A 20707-nucleotide genomic window follows, 5' to 3' on the forward strand; every position below is an offset into this window, starting at 1 on the left:
GCTACTCATGCTTATGATGAGAGGTGGGGTTTTTGTGGGTTTTTTTGGGGGGGGTGAGGGAGTTGTTTTAGCACCATAGGAGAAGAGTAGTGGAAGAGAGAGATTATAAATAAATGCAAAAATCATTTTTATAGAAGACTATACCTAAAGCGGTGCAGTTATCATCTGATTCTCCTGGGATGCATGATGGAATCACAGTTGTGTCATGAGCATCTTGCAAAAGGCACAGACCTGTTTCCAAAGAAGAGATGACAAGAGATTTCAATGAATGTTTCAAATAATAGCCTGGATAGTCTTTTAAATAAATGCATTTTTTTTTCAGGGCAATGAGGGTTAAGTGACTTGCCCAAGATCACACAGCTAATAAGTGTCAAGTATTTGAGGCCAGATTTGAACTCAGGTCCTCCTGAATCCAGGGCTGGTGCTTTATCCACTGTGCCACCTAGCTGCCCCAATAATTACAATTTTCATGGAAACTTTTCAAGCATTTCTTAGCCATAAGCACCATCTCAAGATCAATGAAATAATGAAAAGAATTCAATTCTTTAGCATAAACATAAAATTCATTATATTTCAGTAGTGGCATATATTATTTTATTAACTAACATGTCATAAGTAACCTTTCCAAAAACAAAACATTAAGTCACATGAACTAAGTTAAATAAATTAAGAAGCACAAATTGAAAAGAAGAACACTGGTGGAGAGAAGGGAAGAGTTGAATTCATAATCTGTAAGTCAACTCCAGAAATTCCATTAAGTCTACCATAAAATGAATGTCTGGGGCAGCGAGGTACTATAGTAGATAAAGTGCTAGCCCTGGAGGCAGGAAGACCTGTGTTCATGAGTTCAGATCTGGCCTAACATACTTACTAGTTGGATGATCCTGAGCAGGTTATTTAGCCTTCTTTGCCTCAGTTTCAGTGGCAAACCACTCTGTTAGCTTTGTCAAGAAAACCCCAAATGAGGTCATGAAGAGTTGGGCACGACTGAAAATGATTCAAGAACAATGAAATGAGTGTATCTATTGGAGTCATACTTTAAGGCTAATATATAAAAGAAATGCCAAACTATATCAATGATACTATATATGTTGGGGGAAAGGAGTTAGCATTTATTAAGGACCTATTATGTTCCAGACTCTGTGCTAAGTGCTTTAGAAATATTATCTCATTTGATTATCTCAACAACACTGCAAGGTAGGTAGTTATTATTTCCATTTTATAGTTGAGGTAACTGAGGCAAACAGGTTAAGTGACTTGCACAGGGTTATACAGCTAGGAAGTGTCTGGGGTCAGAATTGAACTGAGATCTTCCACTGACAACTGACATGGAAACCGAACCTTAAAAAAATTCAGTATTCTTTTTCTAAAGTAACTTTTACATTAATTTACGTTGAGATAATTTAAAATTTAAAAAATCTCCCAATGCATAAACTTGAAGTGAAATTCGGTTATGTGCATAGGAAATACCTAAATAGATACCGTGGATAGATAAGATTAAGTATTCTGATACTCTGTTATAGCTTTCTGATATTATGTCCTAATTGTCTGAATTTCTGAGAAGGAAGTTTAATTTAGATGATATGATCCCAGAAGTTGGAAGTGGCAGAAAAAAAAGGCCAGAGATAATCACAATTAAGCAATAGAGGTTAGAAAGACAGCTCTACAGAGCAGAGCTTCTCAGCATTTTATGCAGTCCTTTCCATCTGTTCTACAATGTATATGGAAGTGATCATTTCATTTTGTGTATGTGAAGTTTAGAATTAAAGAAAAAACAACTTAAAGTTATAACTGGGGTTTTCTTCTCAAGGAATCTACCTAGTTCTGGATATTTAATGAATCATTCATTGATTGATTTAGCTGTCTATTTGTGTATGTATATGTGTGTATGCACATGCACATATACATACACATACATTCACACATGTATACATGTATGCAGTCATTTGTGGGCAGGGTGTGCTGAGAGTGCCCTCTACTGTCAGACAGTAAAATTAGTATGGTCTCATTCAAGAGGAAACAACCCTGCCCACCCAGTTTTCTATTTGGCATTTTTTAAAGACTTGTCTATGACCAGTGGATTGGTATTCTCTCTTCTTGAAATGGCTGGTGGGTAGGTGTGTTAAGCTGAATGCTCTGTTTTTCAGTCACTAAAAGTATACATAGCATGTCCAATCTCTTGAAGCCAAATGGTGTTAGTACCAATAGAATATTGGTTTATTTGCTATAGTCCCATGTATTTCTTGGATTACTAGGATTTTTTTTGTGGGGCAGTGAGGGTTAAGTGACTTACCCAGGGTCACACAGCTAGTAAGTGGCAAGTATTTGAGGCTGGATTTAAATTCAGGCCCTCCTGAATCCAGGGTGGGTGATTTATCCACTGTGCCACCTAGCTGCCCCCAGATTCCTATGATTTCAAAGGTGGCAAGAACCATATAAGCTATCTATGCCAAAATGTTCATTTTTAGAAATGAAGAAACAAATGTTTTGTCCAAAAGATGGCACAGGTTGTAAATGGCCAATAATTAAGTCTTTGAAATGTGAAAATACTGGTTAATTGGAAGGTTAGGGAAAAAAAGTATATCTTCATTCTGTCTTCACCAAACAAAAAAATGAAGTTAATGGTTTTTAAAACCTTAAAATTGTCTACCTAGACTTCACCTTTGAGTAGGCTAAAATTTCAATATGTATTACTTTCTTTGAGGATAAACTATAGACACACAATCTTTATTGCTTATTTTCATCCAAATGGACTAAGATGAAGAAGAAAAAAAATTACTGATCCACATTGCTCATTGCAAAGGACAAATTGAATCCTTATCTACTTCAACTTTTGGTAAATTTCCCAATATAATACTTCCATGGAAATGTACATCCTTGTTAGCTCATATGGTCACATATGTAAATTGGATGTTTTTAGCTATATTGTTGTCTATACTCATTCATTCTTCCCAACCAATTATGATTAGTTCGAGGGCTTATTAGCAAGTCTTCTCACAAGAAAGAACAATTTTGTAAAGCACACACTGTATCCAGACTCTGTATGCTTTACAGAAGCCAGATCCTAGCCCTTCCACTGCTAATTTTTCCACTGTCAGAAACTTGGTTCCAGTTCATTCAGGACACAGGTGAAATATTTGTCTTTGGTAATTAAAGAATGTTCAATTCAGGGTGTGCCAGCCTGAGAACTGGGCTCTCCTTACCTGCGGCCCTCCCTTGGAGCCAGTCCAGCAATCAGGAAGATTTCCGTGAGACCTGCCACTGAATTATTAGATTAATATTGCAGCAAAGATTTCATTTTTCAGTCTAAATTTAAATCATGTAAATGGCTCCTCTCATTCGCTGTATGGTTTGCCATCTTCCACTTATTTGACTGTAGTCATTAGGAGATGGCAACATGAGGATGGGATTTTTACAAATTTATCTTTGTATCTCCCCTTCTACCTAGCATGGGACAGACATGTAAGATCACAGTCTTTGGAGATGATAGAAACATTGGAGATCGTCCGTTTTAACATCTTCATTTCACCAATGAGAAAACTGAGTCCTAGAGAGGTGAAATGAGTTGCTGAGGTCCCATAGTGACTAAGTGGCTAACCTGGGATACAAATCTAGGTCTCCTATAGCACAAATCCAGCTCAGCTTCCATTACCTTTCCAGGTAGATGCCTAATGAACATGGAACTAAGCCAGTTATATGACATTACATAGGCACCACAATGACAAACTAAAATTCAATCAATTAAAGGTGGTATCAATGCTTCACCTATGAATTTCTGAATAGCTCAGTTTCTCTGGATTATGGGAACAGAACAACTATTCTACAGTTCAATTATTTACATCCAGGAAAACATTTCAATCCTTAGTTGAAATAACTTGTGCTGTGATTTTTCTCTCCTAATGGGGTATACAGACTGATTCAACACACTGGTCCAGCTGCCGCTCCAATGAGATAAACTAGACCTGTCCAATAGGGTCACAGAATCATAGACTGAGACCTGGAAGGGACTTCACAGGCCATTGGGTCCAACTCTACACCCCATTATATAGATTAAGAAACTGGAGCTTAGAGAGTATGTGACTTGCCCCAGGTAACACAGGGTATACCTGTGCTATATATTATGCCATGCTGTCTCCTAGGGATAGTTAATCAATAAATATATCATTTATATGTATATGTACCTATACCTAAAAGTATCTCACATGCATATATATGCATATATATATACCTAAAAGTATCTCACACATATATATGCATATATATATATAAAACTAAAAGTATCATGTATGTATATATACCTATATCTAAAAGTATCACACACATATATATACCTAAAAGTATTGTATATATGTATACATACTTATACCTATGTGCATGTATATTTATACCGAGAGAGAGAGAGAGAGAGAGAGAGCCTCTACAATATGAAAAAGAAAACTACTAGAGATAGTGTAGACTCTTGCCCAGGCTAAGCAAATTTGCTTTAAAAATCTAATTTGTTTGCCATGTCTCTTCTCCCCCAAACCTCCCCACCCCCACCCCCCCACATTCAATTTTTTTTTTCTCATATAAACTTGTAAAAGACATAATAAATCCAATGAAATCATGCTTGGGTCCTGAACTTCTCAGGTCCCCAAACTCTGATGGGTACAAGCTTTTCAGTGGTTTTGCATCAATGAAAACTCAGGTCCAGCAGCAGGAAGTGTGGTGGGTGACTCACAGCAGACAAGCTACCTCTTCCCTCTGAGTCAGGACTCAACCCACACCCTTGCACAGGTCTAGGGGCCTTGGTGTGTGGGAGGCATGAGTGCCATCCTTTGGAATGGGGGCAAAGCCCTATTACTTAACACTGACTTCCCTGGAGCATTCGCTACTTCAGAAGGTCCTAGCCCTATCATTCGCAGGCATTCTGGGGCTCCGAAATGCCGTTCTTCATTGTATATAGTTCTCTCTAACTTTGCTCCTAAAAGACACATTGTGTAGCACAATTGGTAAAGGTAACAACACGGGTATGAGTTAAACTAGACACAGTTGAAAAATTAATTGTCACTCTCAGGAATAACTGTAACATGGAAGGGAATGGGTCTTACTTTCTTAATTTAACTTAACTGAATTTCAGCTAAGGATAAAAGAAAAATACCCAGCACCACACTCCTCCTCTGTTTCCTTATTCTGTCTTGGAGACCACCCATGACTCTCAAGGGTGATGACCATGGAGTGCAAGTTCTGGCAGGTCCTCCCACATTGGAAAGCCTTCACCTATAGGCCCAGAGGTGGATTGTATGGTTGCCATTTCAAAACCATCGAGGCAGATTTAGAGAAGCTCATAATCAATAGGCTAATCACCAGTCAAGGGACTTGGGCCACTCCAATTTAGGAAGTAATGACGTCATAGAAAGGCTTCAGTCCACATCAGTAGAGGGAATATTCATCACAGATTCCTGAAGTCTTCAAGTATGTAAAATACATTCAGCTTTTAGATCAGCAATCATTGTCCAGCCCAAGCAGGTCACAAAGTCTTTCTTCACTTTTCTATTTTCTGTGAAGACTGACCAACTCCTGACCTATTTCTAGTTAACAATAATTCTTCCATGCATGCTATGATTTTAGCATTTGCCCAAAACTTCACAGGAATTTTTTTTTTACATGAAAGGAATAGGCTTAAGTCCTCAATCTGTTATTAAATTTCATTAACAGGTAAGGTCATACTTTGCCAACTAAAAAATCATGATAAATTCCTTTTCCTCTTAGTTGTGAATAAGCACTGTTTTCTACTAGCGCTTTTCAATTTGCAACATGTTTAGTTTTAGAGAAGAATGCAAATGTAAGAGTTTTTGCAAGCCTTTGATTGGGCTATAAATGACTCCTATTCCTAAACTGTCTGCCAACAAACATATAATTATGTTTCATTAAGGGTTGAATGCAAAAAAAAATGCTTAAGAATTGTTTAAAATGAATCTAGATCTTGATAAACATAAGAGGAATTTGCAGATATTTACATTTAAAAACCAAGACCTGAAATAGTTCTTATGCAACAGGGCAGGAACTCTCAACCTATATTCCTCTTTCATTCAGAGGTAGGATAGAATTACCCTGAATTTGCCCTTTTGAGACATTTTGCTTTATTACTGTAATTTATTAGTATTTTACCTACAGCTAGTTATATTAACACCTTGTATTTTTGTTTTCATAATTTCATTCAAAGTTGGGCTCACACATTCTAAGAAAACACCAGCACATTTTTTTAAGTGAAGCTATATTATAGCTAACCATGGATTCATGGAATTATTATAATGAGACACTTATGGAAGGATATCCTTGTTCTATAAAATGTACTGTTCAAATGCACATTTAATTGCTTTTGCTGTTGCTGTTTTTTGAGTCTTTTCAGTTGTTTCTGACTCTTTGTTGAACCCCTTTGGGGTTTCCTTGGCAAAGATACTGGAGTGGTTTGCCATTTCCTTCTCCAGCTCGTTTTACAGATTAGAAACTTTGGCAAACAGGGTTAAATGGCTTGCCCAGGTTCACACAACTAGGAATTGTCTGAGGCCAAATTTGAACTCATGAGAATGTCTTCCTGATTCCAAGCCCAGTGCTCTATCCACTTTGCTACCTAACTTCCCTAATTGGGTTTCTTAGAGTTGTTTTTTGTTTGTTTGTTTTGTTTTGTTTTGGGATTCTATAGATCTTTCCTTATTTTTTCTTTTCATGAAACTCTTATTAAATACTGGTTAAATACAAGGTTAAAATAATGTGGCATAGTGGCTAGGGAGCCAGCTTTGGAGTGAGGGAAAACAAGTTCATAATCCCATCTTTGACACATGCTGGTTATGTGATGGGGCAAATCTCAGCCTCTCAAACCTCTCAGGCAACTATCTAAAGATCATAAGTTATGGAACAGTGGCTGATCAACATTGGTAGAGGAAATTATCTCACTTGAAACTGTCTATGATTATAAAAAATCACTCACGCACACACACACACACACACACACACACACACACACACACACATTTCAGGTCCCTAGGCTAGGTCAAAAAGTAAAAGCTAAAAATAGAAAAAAAAAAAAAAAAGAAAGACAAAAAGTAAAAGCAATTCCTGCCCTCAGTCAAAGGTCATATGATATGATATAGGAGAGGGCTAGACTTGGAATCAGTAAGCCCTGGGTTCAAATTCCACTTTTGACACATTAACTGTATGATCAAGGGCAACTCCCTCAGTATAATTTAGCCTTGAGTTGATCATCTCTAAAACAGCAGTTCTGATTTTTGTTGTGAGGTGTAAATGAGGCAAATGACTAGAAAACCCTGAAGTTTTATTGCCTTTTAAAATGCAGCATGTCCCAGAAGTCTCTGTGCAGTTCCAAGCTTATCAAGGCTTAAAACTCCATGGAGACTTTTGGGACAGTCTATAGATATAGCATTCAGGGAGGGATAGGGACTAGACCTCTGATTTCATTGATAAGGGAATTTCTTCTATCAATATCAATGGAACCAGAGGTTCAGATAGAAGAAATTCCTCGACTAGTGAAGAAGGAGGAAGAAATTTCCTCGATCACTACAGGTTGGTGATCCTCTCCAATTTATCCTCTTGCCTAGGACACTGAAAAAAGTTACGTGGGTTTCCTATGGAATGGCACTTAAAGATTTGCAATGCACTTTATATATATGTGTGTGTGTGTGTATTGTATGTATGTGTATTGTATGTATGTATGTATATATGTGTCTATTGTAAGGGGCTAAAATTCTAGCTATACTATCTAAAATCTAATGAGTGGTTACGAATAAATTATAAGCTTTAGCAAGAGTTTTAAGTGTTTAAGTATTTATTAAAGAGCATGAGGATCAGAGAGAAAGGTAAAAATAAAACTATTTCTAAGAGACCCCATCATCCGACCTGTCATGGCAAGGTCAGGAACAAAAAGGACCCAATGCTTCCTCCTTCCTCCCACAAGCCTCCTGTGAAACTGGGCACAACCCCCACACACAGCTCCAAGCTAATTGGCTGGTAGCTTTGATAGACAGTACCCACGAGCAAGCGTCACTTCCTAATGCCAAAGAGAAGCCGCATGGCTTGCCCTCAGATGCCTTCTTCTCATGGCGGAACTTTCCTACAGTAACTCTCCAGCAGGTGGCATCACTTCAATCCTTACAGGATGCATACATAGACACATATACACACATATATACATATACATATACATATACATGCATGCATGCATACACACATACACACATATATGTATATTAACTCATTTGATCCTTACAATAATCCTGATAGGCACTATTATTATTTGTATTTTACTGATGAGGAAAATGAGGCAGACAAGTTATGTGACTTGCCCTAGGTGACATAGCTAATAATTGAGTCAGGGTTTGAATTCAATTCTTCTTGGCTCCTTCGCCAGAGCTCTATAAACTGTGCTATGGTCAGATTCCTGCTTAAGGTTGTTTTGGCAACTAAGTGTGGAGAATAGTTTGGAGATGGTTTGTACTAGATATAGGGGAGAAATAGGAAGCTATCAAAGCAATCCATGTGAGATGTTAGAAGGAATTGAACTAGAACAATTACCATATGGATGATGGGAAGGGGACAGATGATAGAGATGTCACGGGAAAAGACTAGAAAATACTTGGCAACTTGATTGGATTTGGGGGTTGAGACTGTCAACTCCCTCAAGTTGAGGAAAGCCAACAAGTCAGCAAGCATTTATTAATCACCTATGATGTGGGGGAAGCTAGGTATGGAAGTGGATAAAGCACTGGCCCTGGATTCAGGAAGACCTCAGTTTAAATCCAGCCTCAGACACTTGACACTTACTAGCTGTGTGACACTGGGCAAGTCATTTAACCCTCATTGCCCTGCAAAAAAAAAAAATCACCTATGATGTGCCAGGCTACTGTGTTAAGTGCGAAAGATACAAAGAAAGGCAAAAATAGTCTCTGCTCTCAAGGAGCTCAGAGTCTAATGGGAGAGATGATATGCAAGAAACTATGTACAAATATAGACAAGCTGGCAATAGTTAAAGAAACTAGCATGGGGGTGGGGGGGAGGATCTGAAAAAGCTTCCTATAAAAGGTGGGATTTTAGCTGGCTATGTGAAGGAAGCCAGGAAAGCCAGGAGGAGATGAGGAGAGAATTCTCAGCATGCAGGACAGCCAGGGAAAATGCATGTATTTGGGAGATGGAATATCATTGATTGAAGAAGAACAAAGAGGCCAGTATCACTGGGTCACAGAATATGTGGTGATGAGTAAGGTGTAAGAAGACTGGAAAGGTAGGAGGTAAACAAATTGGGAATTGGAGACTTTGAGATGCCTATGGAATGTTCAGGTGGAGCTGTCCAATAGGTTGTTGGTGATGCAGGAATAGAGCTCAGAAAAGAGAATATGGCTGGATAATTGTGGGGCTTGACCCCCACAAGGTAGGTACATTGTGCTTAATGTCCTTTTTAAAGAGGGTAGAAGGGTGGGCATGGAATATGATATTCTAGAGGGCAAAGGAATTGGGATTACAACCAAGAATCACATACCTAGCAACACTGATCATAATTTTTCAGAGGAAAAAATGAGACTTTAATGAAAAAGTGTACTTTCAGGTATTCGTTATGAAAAGACCTGAACTGAATGGCAAATTTGACTTTCAAATACAAGACCCTAGAGAACCATAAAAAATTGGAGTTGGGGGACATCCCTTGGGTCATGTAGTGGGTGACCATCTTGTGTCTGAGGCTGGGTTTTGGCTGGGATCCCCTTGAGTCCAGGGGGGGATGCTTTGTCCACTGTGTCACCTAGCTGCCCCATGATAGCATCTTTAGGGTTAAATTGAGAGGTGATGGGAATGCACTGGGGGAGGAGGAAGGGCAGAGGTGAAATCCTCCATGAAAGAAACAGGAAAGGTCTTACAGAGTAGGGGGAAGGGATGGGGAAGGAGCAGGGCAGTAAATGAATTTTACACTCATCAGAAAAGGCTCAAAGACCTTAAACTCATCAGAGTTGCCTCAAGGAGGGATTAACACACACCCAATTGGGTGGAATAATCTATTTAATCTGGGCAGTAAATGAGCCTAACACTCATCAGAATTGGCTCAAAGACATCAATCTCATCAGAATTGGCTCAAGGAGTGAATAAAATACACAATCAATTGGGTGGAGTAATCTCTCTAACCCTGCAGGAAAATAAGAGGGGAAGGGGATAAAGAGAGAGGGGCAAAAGAAGGGAGGGCAGGTTGGAGGAGGGGACAGACAGAAGCAAATCCCTTTTGAAGAGGAATAGGATAAAAGAAGATGGATAATAGAATAAATATCATGGGGAAGGGAATAGGATGGAAGGGAAACAGTTAGCAATAGTAATCATGAAAAAGAGAAAAAAGGGGAAAATTGTACAAAAAATATTTATAGCAACTCTTTGTGGTGGCTAAGAATTGAGAATCAAAGGAATGCCCATCAATTGAGGAATGACTGAAGAAGCTGTGGTATATGATTGTAGTGGCCTGCTATTGTGCTATAGGAAATGACAAACAAGATGATCCCAGAAAAACTTGGAAAGACTCATGAACTGATGTATAGTGAAGTGAGTACAACTGGGAGGAAATTGTGCATAGTGACAGCAGTATTGTTTAGTGAGCAATTGTGAATGACTTCAGTACTCTCAGCAATACAAGAGCACTTGTGGATTGTACACATATAACCTAATTGCTGTCTTGTGGAGGGGGAAGAAAAGTGAGTGAGGGAGAAAAATTTGGAACTCTAAATCTTATGAAAATGAGTGTTTTAAATTACCCTTACATGTAACTGGAAAAAATAAAATAAATGTTTGTTGAGATAAAAAAAAAATCTAAAAAAAAAGAAAAAAATAGGGTTAGAAGGGTAACATTTGTCCCCTCTCCTCTCTCACCCTCAATTCTGCCTGCTTCTGGAAGATTGCTACCAGTGGACGATTCTGGTTTTGTGAACCTGGGAATATCTTCTCGTTATATTCTTTTATGCTTTTCATTGTCTTCCTAATATGACTGAATCTCTGCATGCTGCTGACAATGACTTTTTTCTCTCTTAGAAACATTTTGGTTAACATCTCATTGGAGGAAAATACAATTTTAATCAATATTTACAAAAGACAATTGATGAATAGAAAATAAAAATACTAAAACACACATACCTGCAGTCATTTATTTTGCCAGTGAGGAAAATGCAGTAATGCATGGATGCAGAAAATGCAGCCATACTTTGAAAACTCTGAAGGTAGCTTGTAGTATGAGATTTCAGGAGATAAGGCAATTGTGCATAAGAATTAGTGCAGTGGGGTCTATATATTCCATAAAAAGGGTAAGTAAGAACTGGTTGGCACAAGTAAAAAAATAATCTGAGTAGAGGGTAGTGGGTTTAGATTTACAAAACACTTTATATAAATTAAATAAATAAACAAAAACAAACAAATTCATTCATTCATTCATCCATTCATTTGGGGGTAGCTAAGTGGCTCAGCGGATAAAGCACTGGTCCTGGATTCAGGAGGACCTGAGTTCAAATCACACTAACTAGCTGTGTGACCCTGGGCAAGTCACTTAACCCTCATTACCCCAAGCAAAAATGAACAAATAAATAAACAAAAAACTTTATGTGAGGTAAGGGCAGGTATTATGCTCCTTTTATGCTTCACAGATGGTTCAACCAAAGCTATATTGACTTTTAGGATCTCAGATCTCAAATTTAGCTCTACCATCCATATACCCATCATTGATAATCATATAGTCTGATCCTTTTTTTTTTTTGATAAAGAAAAAGTGTCACCAAGGGAGATGTGCATCTCTTCACTTACTTATATATTCATCTAGCTATTGTGTAAAATAATTTTTAAAAGACTTGGATTACATTATAATGATTGATGGTTTTTTAAATCATACCAGACTGCAAGTTTCCTGAGGCCAGGCCTCATATAAGCTTTTTGGCTCCCCCAGTATCTAATATTTGGAGGTAAAAAACATGAGTTTAAATCCTTCCTCTGAGTTAAGTCTCTTAAATACTGTACATTAGGCAATTCATGAGTTTTTCATTTGTTTTTGTTTTGTTTTGCTTTGCTTTTGCATTTCTGTATGCAACTTCTCTCTTCTAATTAATCATCCAAACAACTGGTAAATGTATATTCCTAAACCATAAGTAGGGCCATGCCACTCTTTATCTGAAAAAGCTCTGTGTCTCCCTATTTCCTCTTGGAAAAAATGCAAACCTTCTCTCCAATCCTTCACAATCTGACTTTAATATGCCTTCTTTTTTTGTGAGGCAGTTAGGGTTAAGTGACTTGCCCAGCCAGTAAGTGTCAAATGTCTGAGGCCAGATTGTCTTCAAGGCTAGTGCTCCATCCACTGTTCCACCTAGCTGCCCCCTAATATGCCTTCCAAAAACATTAGGCATTCCCCACATCCCTATCCCCAACCTCCACACAGCCCTCCTCCCAAACTGGCTTCCTTAGTTCTCCAAGTATGCCACATTCCTTTTCCCGCCTTTATGGATTTGGATAGACTCATAGAAATGATTGTTTCTCTAAGACTCAGCTTAAATGTCATCATGGTGTCTCCTTTCTCTGATTCCCTCAGTTGTTAAGGACTCCTCTCTCACACACTGAGAGGCAACAGGGGAAGGATACTGCTAGTTCAGTTCATGGCATCCATGCTGGAATAGCCAAAGACCACCCTAACCACTGCAAAATATAAACTGACAAGAGTGCAGCTGAAAGGGAAGAGCGGAAAAGAGTGGCCAATCAGAACAGTCTCAACAGTTTTAAAGGCAAAGGCAGCCAATCAAAGGAGTGTACTCACAACCATGTGCAAGGGGACAAAGTGGCTTCCATTATAAGCAATGTGGACATGTTCTGAAGGCCCCTCAAAGGGTTCTCCATTTAGAACTGGCCATGCCCAGATAATCCTGGGTTACACTTTCATCTACAGGGTGGGCCAAAAGTCACAAATATTTAATAACTCCTTTACTTTTTGTTCTTAATTTACAACACCATAGCATCATATACAGTAATCTATATCTATATCTCTCTACATCTACATCTATATCTATATATCTATAGGAAACGCATTTGTATTATGTGAGAATTAGAGCGCTACCAACCTGCTGAGAAGGACATTGCAGGGAAGCTCCACCATGAAAAGAAAGCATATGAGTTAGTATCCTGTCAATCAGTGTTACCAGCCAATTAGCTTGGAGCTCTACGTGTGGACGGCCCTTTTTCTTATTTCACAGGAGGCTTCTGGTAGAAGCTGCTTAGGAGTGAAGTCTTTGGGGTCCTGGACTGTGGCTTGGCGGCCGGGACAGGCAGAATAGGGAGAGTAAGCAAAACTCATACTTTATCCATGTGTTTCTCTTTACTAACCCCTAATATAATTTAATAAATACTTAATGGCCAAAGATTGGTGCTATACGTTTTCTAATTTAAGGCGACTATTCATTAGATTTTAGACATCACAGTTAGCATCTTAGACCTTCCAATTATGTGTGAAAAATCAAACCTCATAGAGAAAAGTAAAGAAAAATTAATTTTCAAAAAGTTATTAAGTCATCAGACCCCTTAGTGACTTTTGGCCCACTCTGTACTTATCTATAGTATTGTTAACCTGATAGTAAAATGTAAGTTTCTCCAGGGCAGGCACTTTTATTTTTTTCTTATGGTCATAAGATGCTTCATATATAAAGTATATAGATGCTTCATAAAGCTCCTAACATGTAAATGGGTTGAAACTTATACTTATCGAGGAATTTCCACACTCTAAATTTTCCACAATGGTAAAATTATAGATCTTTCCTGGACTGACATTAATATTAACTTCATCTCCCAGTACAGTTACTTTCTTATCAACATATCTCCTGTCTGTCTCCTCCCTATCTCTCCCACAATGACTAGATCATCACCACCCCTTGAGGACTACTACAGCAGCTAGTAATTATCTAAGGCTGGATTTGAACTCAGAAAGATGAATCTTCCTGACTCCAGGCCTGTTACTTTATCCACTATGCCACCTAGCTGCACAGCTAACAATTACAGATATGATATTTTTGTGCCCCTTACTGTGTCAGAAGGAGAGATAGCCCTCGGATTAGATCATCTGCACTCATCCTCCCTTGACTTTGTTTATAGGATAAAAACATCAGCTAAAGCTATATGAGACCACAAAATCTTTCTGGGTTAACTCCCTTCTCATTTTACAGATGGGGAAACCGAGGTCCATGGAAGGTAAATGGCTTGCCCAAGGTTGGAGACTTCTTTTAATTTCAAGTACATTCTTAAACATCCACTTGAATTGATCCTTTGAAAATGGAGGTTAAATGAATTTGTGAATTAATTCATTCCAGTTTTCAAAATCTGTTACTAGCCTTGGCAGCAACTACAAAAATGTTGGGGGGGAAATAGTGGAAATAACTGGAAAACAATAGTGAATAAAAATCACAATGTACACCCAAGGAAATAACTGGAAAGGGCCACACTACATATCCCTTTTTCTTTTCTTAACTACCATGGGCCTCAGTTTCCTTATTAGCACACTCAAGAGTCAATGAGTAACTTGACCTAAATCTAGATTTGGAAAGGACCAGCCATCAAAGCAGATTAGCTATAAGCAACTTATTTCTATAAATTTCAACTGGTTTTCCACTGGAATTATCTCTTCAAGTCTATTCCCTACCACATATTCTCTACCTCCTTTGAAGATGTATTATTTATGCTTATTTGAATTGTGAGGCTTGGAAGAGCTTCACAGGAAAAAAAAAAATAGTGATCCCTATAGCTGAAATACTTCAATTAGTTACTCTTTGGAAATGTCTTAATGAGAAACAAATGAGCCTAAATTTTTAAAATAAAATTACATTTTATTTGGAATTTAAATTCTGACATCTTGTTTTCTAAATAGTACACTTGTAGTTTTGCTCCAATCATTAATAATATATGCAATAAAAACCATGTAACTTCATGTTCACTTTGAAATTTGCAGAGAAACCATAGAATCTTTTGGGGGGGGGGCAAGGCAGTTGGGGTTAAGTGACTTGCCCAAGGTCACACAGCTAGTAAGTGTCAAGTGTCTGAGGCTGGATTTGAACTCTGGTCCTCCTGAATCCAGGGCCAATGCTCTATCCACTGCGCCACCTAGCTGCCCCTAAGCCATAGAATCTTGAATGGGGGAAGAAGGCAGCATGTGTGGTTGTATTCTGAAAATCTATAAATGTAGATCATAGATGTGATATGAAATTTCCTCATGGAATTTTGTTCTCTTTTATGATTCTAAGAAATTTCCTCCTAATTAATCAACTTGAGGGATAGTTGCTTTTTTCTGGGCAAGTTGTTTATTTAAAATCATTTCCCTCAGTGATACCAACTGTTAACTCATCTATGTCTTATTAATATTAAAATCGTTTGGTGCCTCCTAAGTCAAGAGATGCCTGCAGTTGTTCTTGTTTTAATGCAAAATCATCTTCATTAAGATAAAATTATTAAACACCTAATGAATACTAAGCATTTCACTACGTACAGTAGAATAAAGGAACAAAGTTTGTGATCGATACAAAGTTGAGATAAGAAGTCATTTCTCTCATGGGGGGTAGGTTACATATACACATTATTATAATACATGATAAATTCATAAGAGATGGTACAGGTATCTGTTGAGAATAAACTGACCTGAGAAGGAGCTGAAAACATTTTAAACTTTCAGATGGCATATAAATTAAGGAAATCATTACACTAATGTGGAATTTAATGAAATATATTTGGCCAGTAATGATGTATCTATGTGTTAATATATGTACATATATACCCACATATATAGGTACATACACACATTTATACATATTGTGAGATCTCATATTACACAGGTTAGATTATATGGTACCTATTTCATATCCATATGTATATGTATATGTATATAAATATGTTTTTATTAGGCAATATCCACTCTTGCATTCTTTCACTTTAAAAAATCATCTAAATCTCTCTTACTAGTCTTTTGGTTATGTTTCTCCTCCCACGTACCTCTGGGATTACATTTTGGAGTAGAATTTCCTTTGTCTTCCACTAGAATGACCTAATTAGAACTTATATTGACATCAATCAGATTATAACTATAAATTTTCATTATATATAAATATAATAAACAAATACCAATTTATTGGGCTTGACGGGTACAGAAACTTCTTCATATAGGATTCCATTAAATGATATTTCTGACTGGACATTTGTATAACCACAAATGACTATTAAACAGGAAATGGAATCTCCTCATGCAAAATAAGATTAAAAGGAATCCAAGTTCTTTTTTTAAAAAACAGGTGGTACAGTGAATAGAGTGCTGGACTTGGGGTCCAGAAAGTCCTGCCTTAGAAATTTAATAGCTGTTGTGACCCTGGGCAACTCACTTAACTACTGTTAGCTTCATTTTCCTTGTCTATAAAATGGGAATCATTTACAGTAGACCTATTTCATAGGATTGTTGTGAGAATGAAATGAGACCACATATACGAAAAGCTTTGCAAAGCATTATATATATGCATACCACTACTACTACTTATTATGTTTTCTTGAAAAAACATTTTCCCTTAGTACATTCATTTCAGCAAGTTATTATAATATATAACATAAAGGGAAAAAATCACAAGGTTCTTATTACTTGGTTTTGGGTAAAATCAAGGCCCAGGATCATCCTGAACCAGGACAGCCCTACTGTACAACGATCCTACTTTCCATAAAGGATTAAATACCTGGAGCATAATTACCTTCCTATGTTAATTTGATATTAGAGCCAGCCAAAGGCTCAGGTAGATCTCTTGGGAATGCTTCGAGTTGCAACCACACCCTCTGACTGTGGATATAATTCCATGGTAAACTGAGGGTGACAGGACAAGTACATTTTAGAAACACCATAATTCTTTGGAGAATTTACTTTTGGAAGTTTCTATGTACGGAAATGTGCCCAAATGCATGCTTGTCATCTCCTGAATTGAAACTGTCTACTCTAGCCATGCTACAACTTAAGAGAAAAAGTACTGGAGCTTCTCAAGTTTAAGAAGACTTTCTTCTGATTGATGCTGGAATGGAACACTTTAAAAAAAAAGAAGCATATGGCTAAGCTCTTTTATTTAGACTGTATTCATTATGTTTGTAGCAGCAATTTCTTTGAGTTCTTTAAGATCCTTACTTGTCCTTTTACTTGCTCTTCAAGGAAATGAAATTGAAAGAGGATGCTCTCTTTCCATTCACATACTTTGTGACTTTAGGCAAATCATCCAGCTTCCCTGTGAATCAATGTTCCAATTTGTACCATGGGGGAATCAGTGTATAGAACACACACACACACACACACACACACACACACAAACACACGTGTTCACATGCTTACATTTTGCAAAAAGCAAATAGCGTGACAAAGGAATACCAAATAAAAAGGGACCTAGAAGCACTCATTTATGCTGACTTTATCTTGACAACATTCTGGGCATTTTTTCAAGAATAACCTTTTAAATGAGCTTTAACAAGGAACAGCAAAAAGCTTGACAGGCCTAGAAAAATATGCCCCTTTCAAAAGAAATTTTATATTATTCAGCAACTTATTCTAGGATGTAACAAGAGCCAAAGAAATGCAATCTCCTCCTGAGATATGAGGAGAATTTTTTTTTAGGTATTGGTACATTTGAGATACAACTCTTAAGACCATTCCAACTCTGATAATGCCATGATTCTACCCCCCTTACCCACTGTCTCTCTATGTAATTGATCACATTAAAAGCAGAGATAGGATCTCTCATTCTTGGATGGCATTGGGTATTTCATTGACTTTGGCAAACAAATAACTGCCAGGTACTAGAATAAAAAGAATTAAGCTTCAAAAAAGAATTTTCCAAGAGGCTTGGAAATATCTCAACAGACTGGGAAAACAGAAACTGAAGTGGCTTATTTGGAAACAGGCTTGGGTAGCTGATGAAACAGGTCAACTATGATTAATTAAGTAGTGCAACAAAGTGGTTAAGCACTTTCATGACAACAACAAAAACATACTACCTAGGTAGTAACCAGTTTATTTATAGGTCCTTAGAGTTTCAGATTTGAATAATAAAATTTTAGTTGCTGAAGAGCCACCTGCATTGTAATATGAGAGGGAAAGCTAGTCCCAAGAGATTTTTTACCTCTAGGTTAATTTCCTAAGTCCATAAACAACAACAAATGTTGCCAATTTATAATTTTTGTGTTTTTCCCCCACCAGAAATAGTTGCCAGTATATTGTTGTTGAATTGTTTTTAATTCTTTGTGACCCCATTTGGGGTTTTCTTGACAAAGACACTGGAGGGTTTTGCCATTTCCCTCCCTAGCTCATTTTACGCATGAGGAAACTGAGGTAAAGAGGGATGAGTGATTTACCCAGGGTCACACATCTAATAAGTATTTGAGGCCAGATTTCAACTCAAGAAATGAATCTTTCTGACTCCAGGGCTAGCATTCCATCCACTGCGCCAGCTAGCTGCCCAGCTTGCCAACATACAAGAGGACAAACTATTTTATTTTGTTTTGTTTTTCTTTTTTTTTTTTATGGTGTAAGATGTTGCAGCAGAAAGTCGGTGTGATTATCATATCTTGTTTCCTTCAGGAAGAATTCCCCGAAACCTAGTTACTCCCTCAAAGATCTAGACCCAGTCCCTGCCCTTGTAATGTAAATTGGAAATATGCATAGCATGTCTTTCAACTGGTCTACCTACTTCTGAGGCCAAGGTGTCCAAAGCATGATTTAACTGCAATATGTGGGCTCGGAACATCAGAGGAATTCCACTTGAATCTCAGAGAGAAGGCGAGAACAATCATTCTACTTTCCAGCAGGACTATTGGGAAACACTTCAGCCTTTTACTAAAGTTGAACCCGAAGAAGCCTTATTTTTTTCCTAGAGGAACTCTATCAAGAGAGTGTTTATGACCCCCCCCCATGATGATTAACCCATAAATCCATTAAAAATGTGACACATTTACTGACCACACAGGACAGGAAGGAATGAGCACTTCGCCGGGAGTAAAGCGAGACTCTGTAGCCACCTGAAGAGCACAGGTGAGGGAGGCAGCTTGAGTGATGCCTCTAGAGAGGAAAGCGTGGGGGGATGGGGAGGAGAACCTACACACTTCCCTTCTCGTTTTCCGGTGCCTGAGAATGCCATATAGAATGTTACTGTCATGCTCTCTGGTAATCAGGCAAAGTGGAACGCGCCCTGCACGTTTAACTGGGGAATGGTTTTATTTTTATTCTTTCCAGGTATTAGAAGGTAAAGCAAAGATCTTATTTTCCTTCTTGGTCCTATTTTCATCCCAAATAGGCTCCTTTCGATGCAGGCAATGGATAGAAAGTGAAAGATCCCTGTATCTAGAGGACCTGGGTGCAAATACCAATTCTGCCACTTCTACCTGATTGACTTTTGTCAAATCCTTTGAATTCTCTAAACTTCACAGTCTCCTTTAAAAAGAGGAGGTTGGGGGCAGCTAGGTGGCGCTGCAGTGGATAAAGCACTGGCCCTGGATTCAGGAGGACCTGAGTTCAAATCCAACCTCAGACACTTGACACTTACTAGCTGTGTGACCCTGGGCAAGTCACTTAACCCTCACTGCCCTGCAAAAAAAACCCGAAAAATAAAATAAAAAGATGGGGTTGAACTAAATGGGCGGGTTTTTTTTTTTTCAAAGAGAGATCGGAAAACTTCTAGGAGTCCTCCAAGTTAAAACTGGTAATCACAGCAATACTAAGACATTTTGATTTCTAATACAGTAAATAATGATAAATAATAACTGTAAGTCGCATTTAAAAAAAAAAAAGCTCTTTGTAGGATCCTCGGTAATTTTCAGGGGTCCTGAGAACCACTAGATTAGATTATCTCTACCGTCCCTTCCAAGCCTAAATCGAGAATCTTCTGACCTAACTCCATCCAAAAGGAAAAAGAGCCGAAGAGGTTAGACAGAAGGGGGCCGGGGGAATGGGGGGGGGTGGAGCTTACCAATGGCGAGCAGCACAGCTGGCATCTTCCTGAAGTAGCTGATCATCCTGGGGGACTGCGCCCACGCCTTTGCTTTCCAGGCTAACAATGAATGGACGAAATGGGACGTCTACTCTGGGCTGGGTGCAGGTGAATATCCTGCTGCCTGTGGTGGAAATCCCAGGAAATGGCCTTGGAGGGGCGGGCAGACAGGGTCGAGCCCGGCTAGCGATGGGGCTGGCTCGCTAAGGACGGGCGCGACGGACTGTCAGCCTCAGGTGTGCCTTGGTCGGACGGTGTGTGGGACAATGCAGCCGTTCCTGTCCGACGAGTGAGGTGGACCCGATCAGCGCAGTGTTTTTATAAGTCCACAGTGGGAGGGACCTCGGTCCAAGAGACCTGGGCACGAACTTCCAAAATGTCGTAATAGTTTTGGGGACAGTCGCTACGATCCCGGGTTGAGGGGCGGGGAGAGGGAGGAGTGACCCAGAACACTGCCCTGGACACTGCCCCCGTAAGGATGGAAGGCGGTTGGTATCCTCGCCCACCTGGACCTGGCTACGGGGAAAACTATTTGCTTCTCCCCTAGCGAAGTGTGACCGCGTGGCTAATTCCGACAACATTACCGGGTCCTTCTCTCTGGTTTAGGAATGAAGGGCAGGGACAACTGCCAAGGACTTGGAAAAGGCCGGAATTCCACCTCTAGTGAAGCTGAA

General features: G+C 38.6%; 1 protein-coding gene across 1 annotated transcript in view; it reads right to left on the minus strand.

Annotated features, from left to right (window-relative positions):
• Positions 1-20363, minus strand: part of EREG (epiregulin) — a 31246-nt gene extending 10883 nt beyond the window's left edge. Inside the window, exons 1-2 of the mRNA XM_043973477.1 lie at positions 20013-20363; positions 145-231 (exon numbers count right to left, since the gene is read on the minus strand). Of these exons, the coding sequence (XP_043829412.1) occupies positions 145-231; positions 20013-20058 (133 nt within the window). The 5' untranslated portion in view covers positions 20059-20363. The remainder of the gene's footprint in view (positions 1-144; positions 232-20012) is intronic.
• Positions 20364-20707: the final 344 nt, after the last annotated feature.

The sequence above is a fragment of the Dromiciops gliroides genome, chromosome 6 (assembly GCF_019393635.1).
Source record: "Dromiciops gliroides isolate mDroGli1 chromosome 6, mDroGli1.pri, whole genome shotgun sequence".
Taxonomy (NCBI): Eukaryota; Metazoa; Chordata; class Mammalia; order Microbiotheria; family Microbiotheriidae; genus Dromiciops; species Dromiciops gliroides.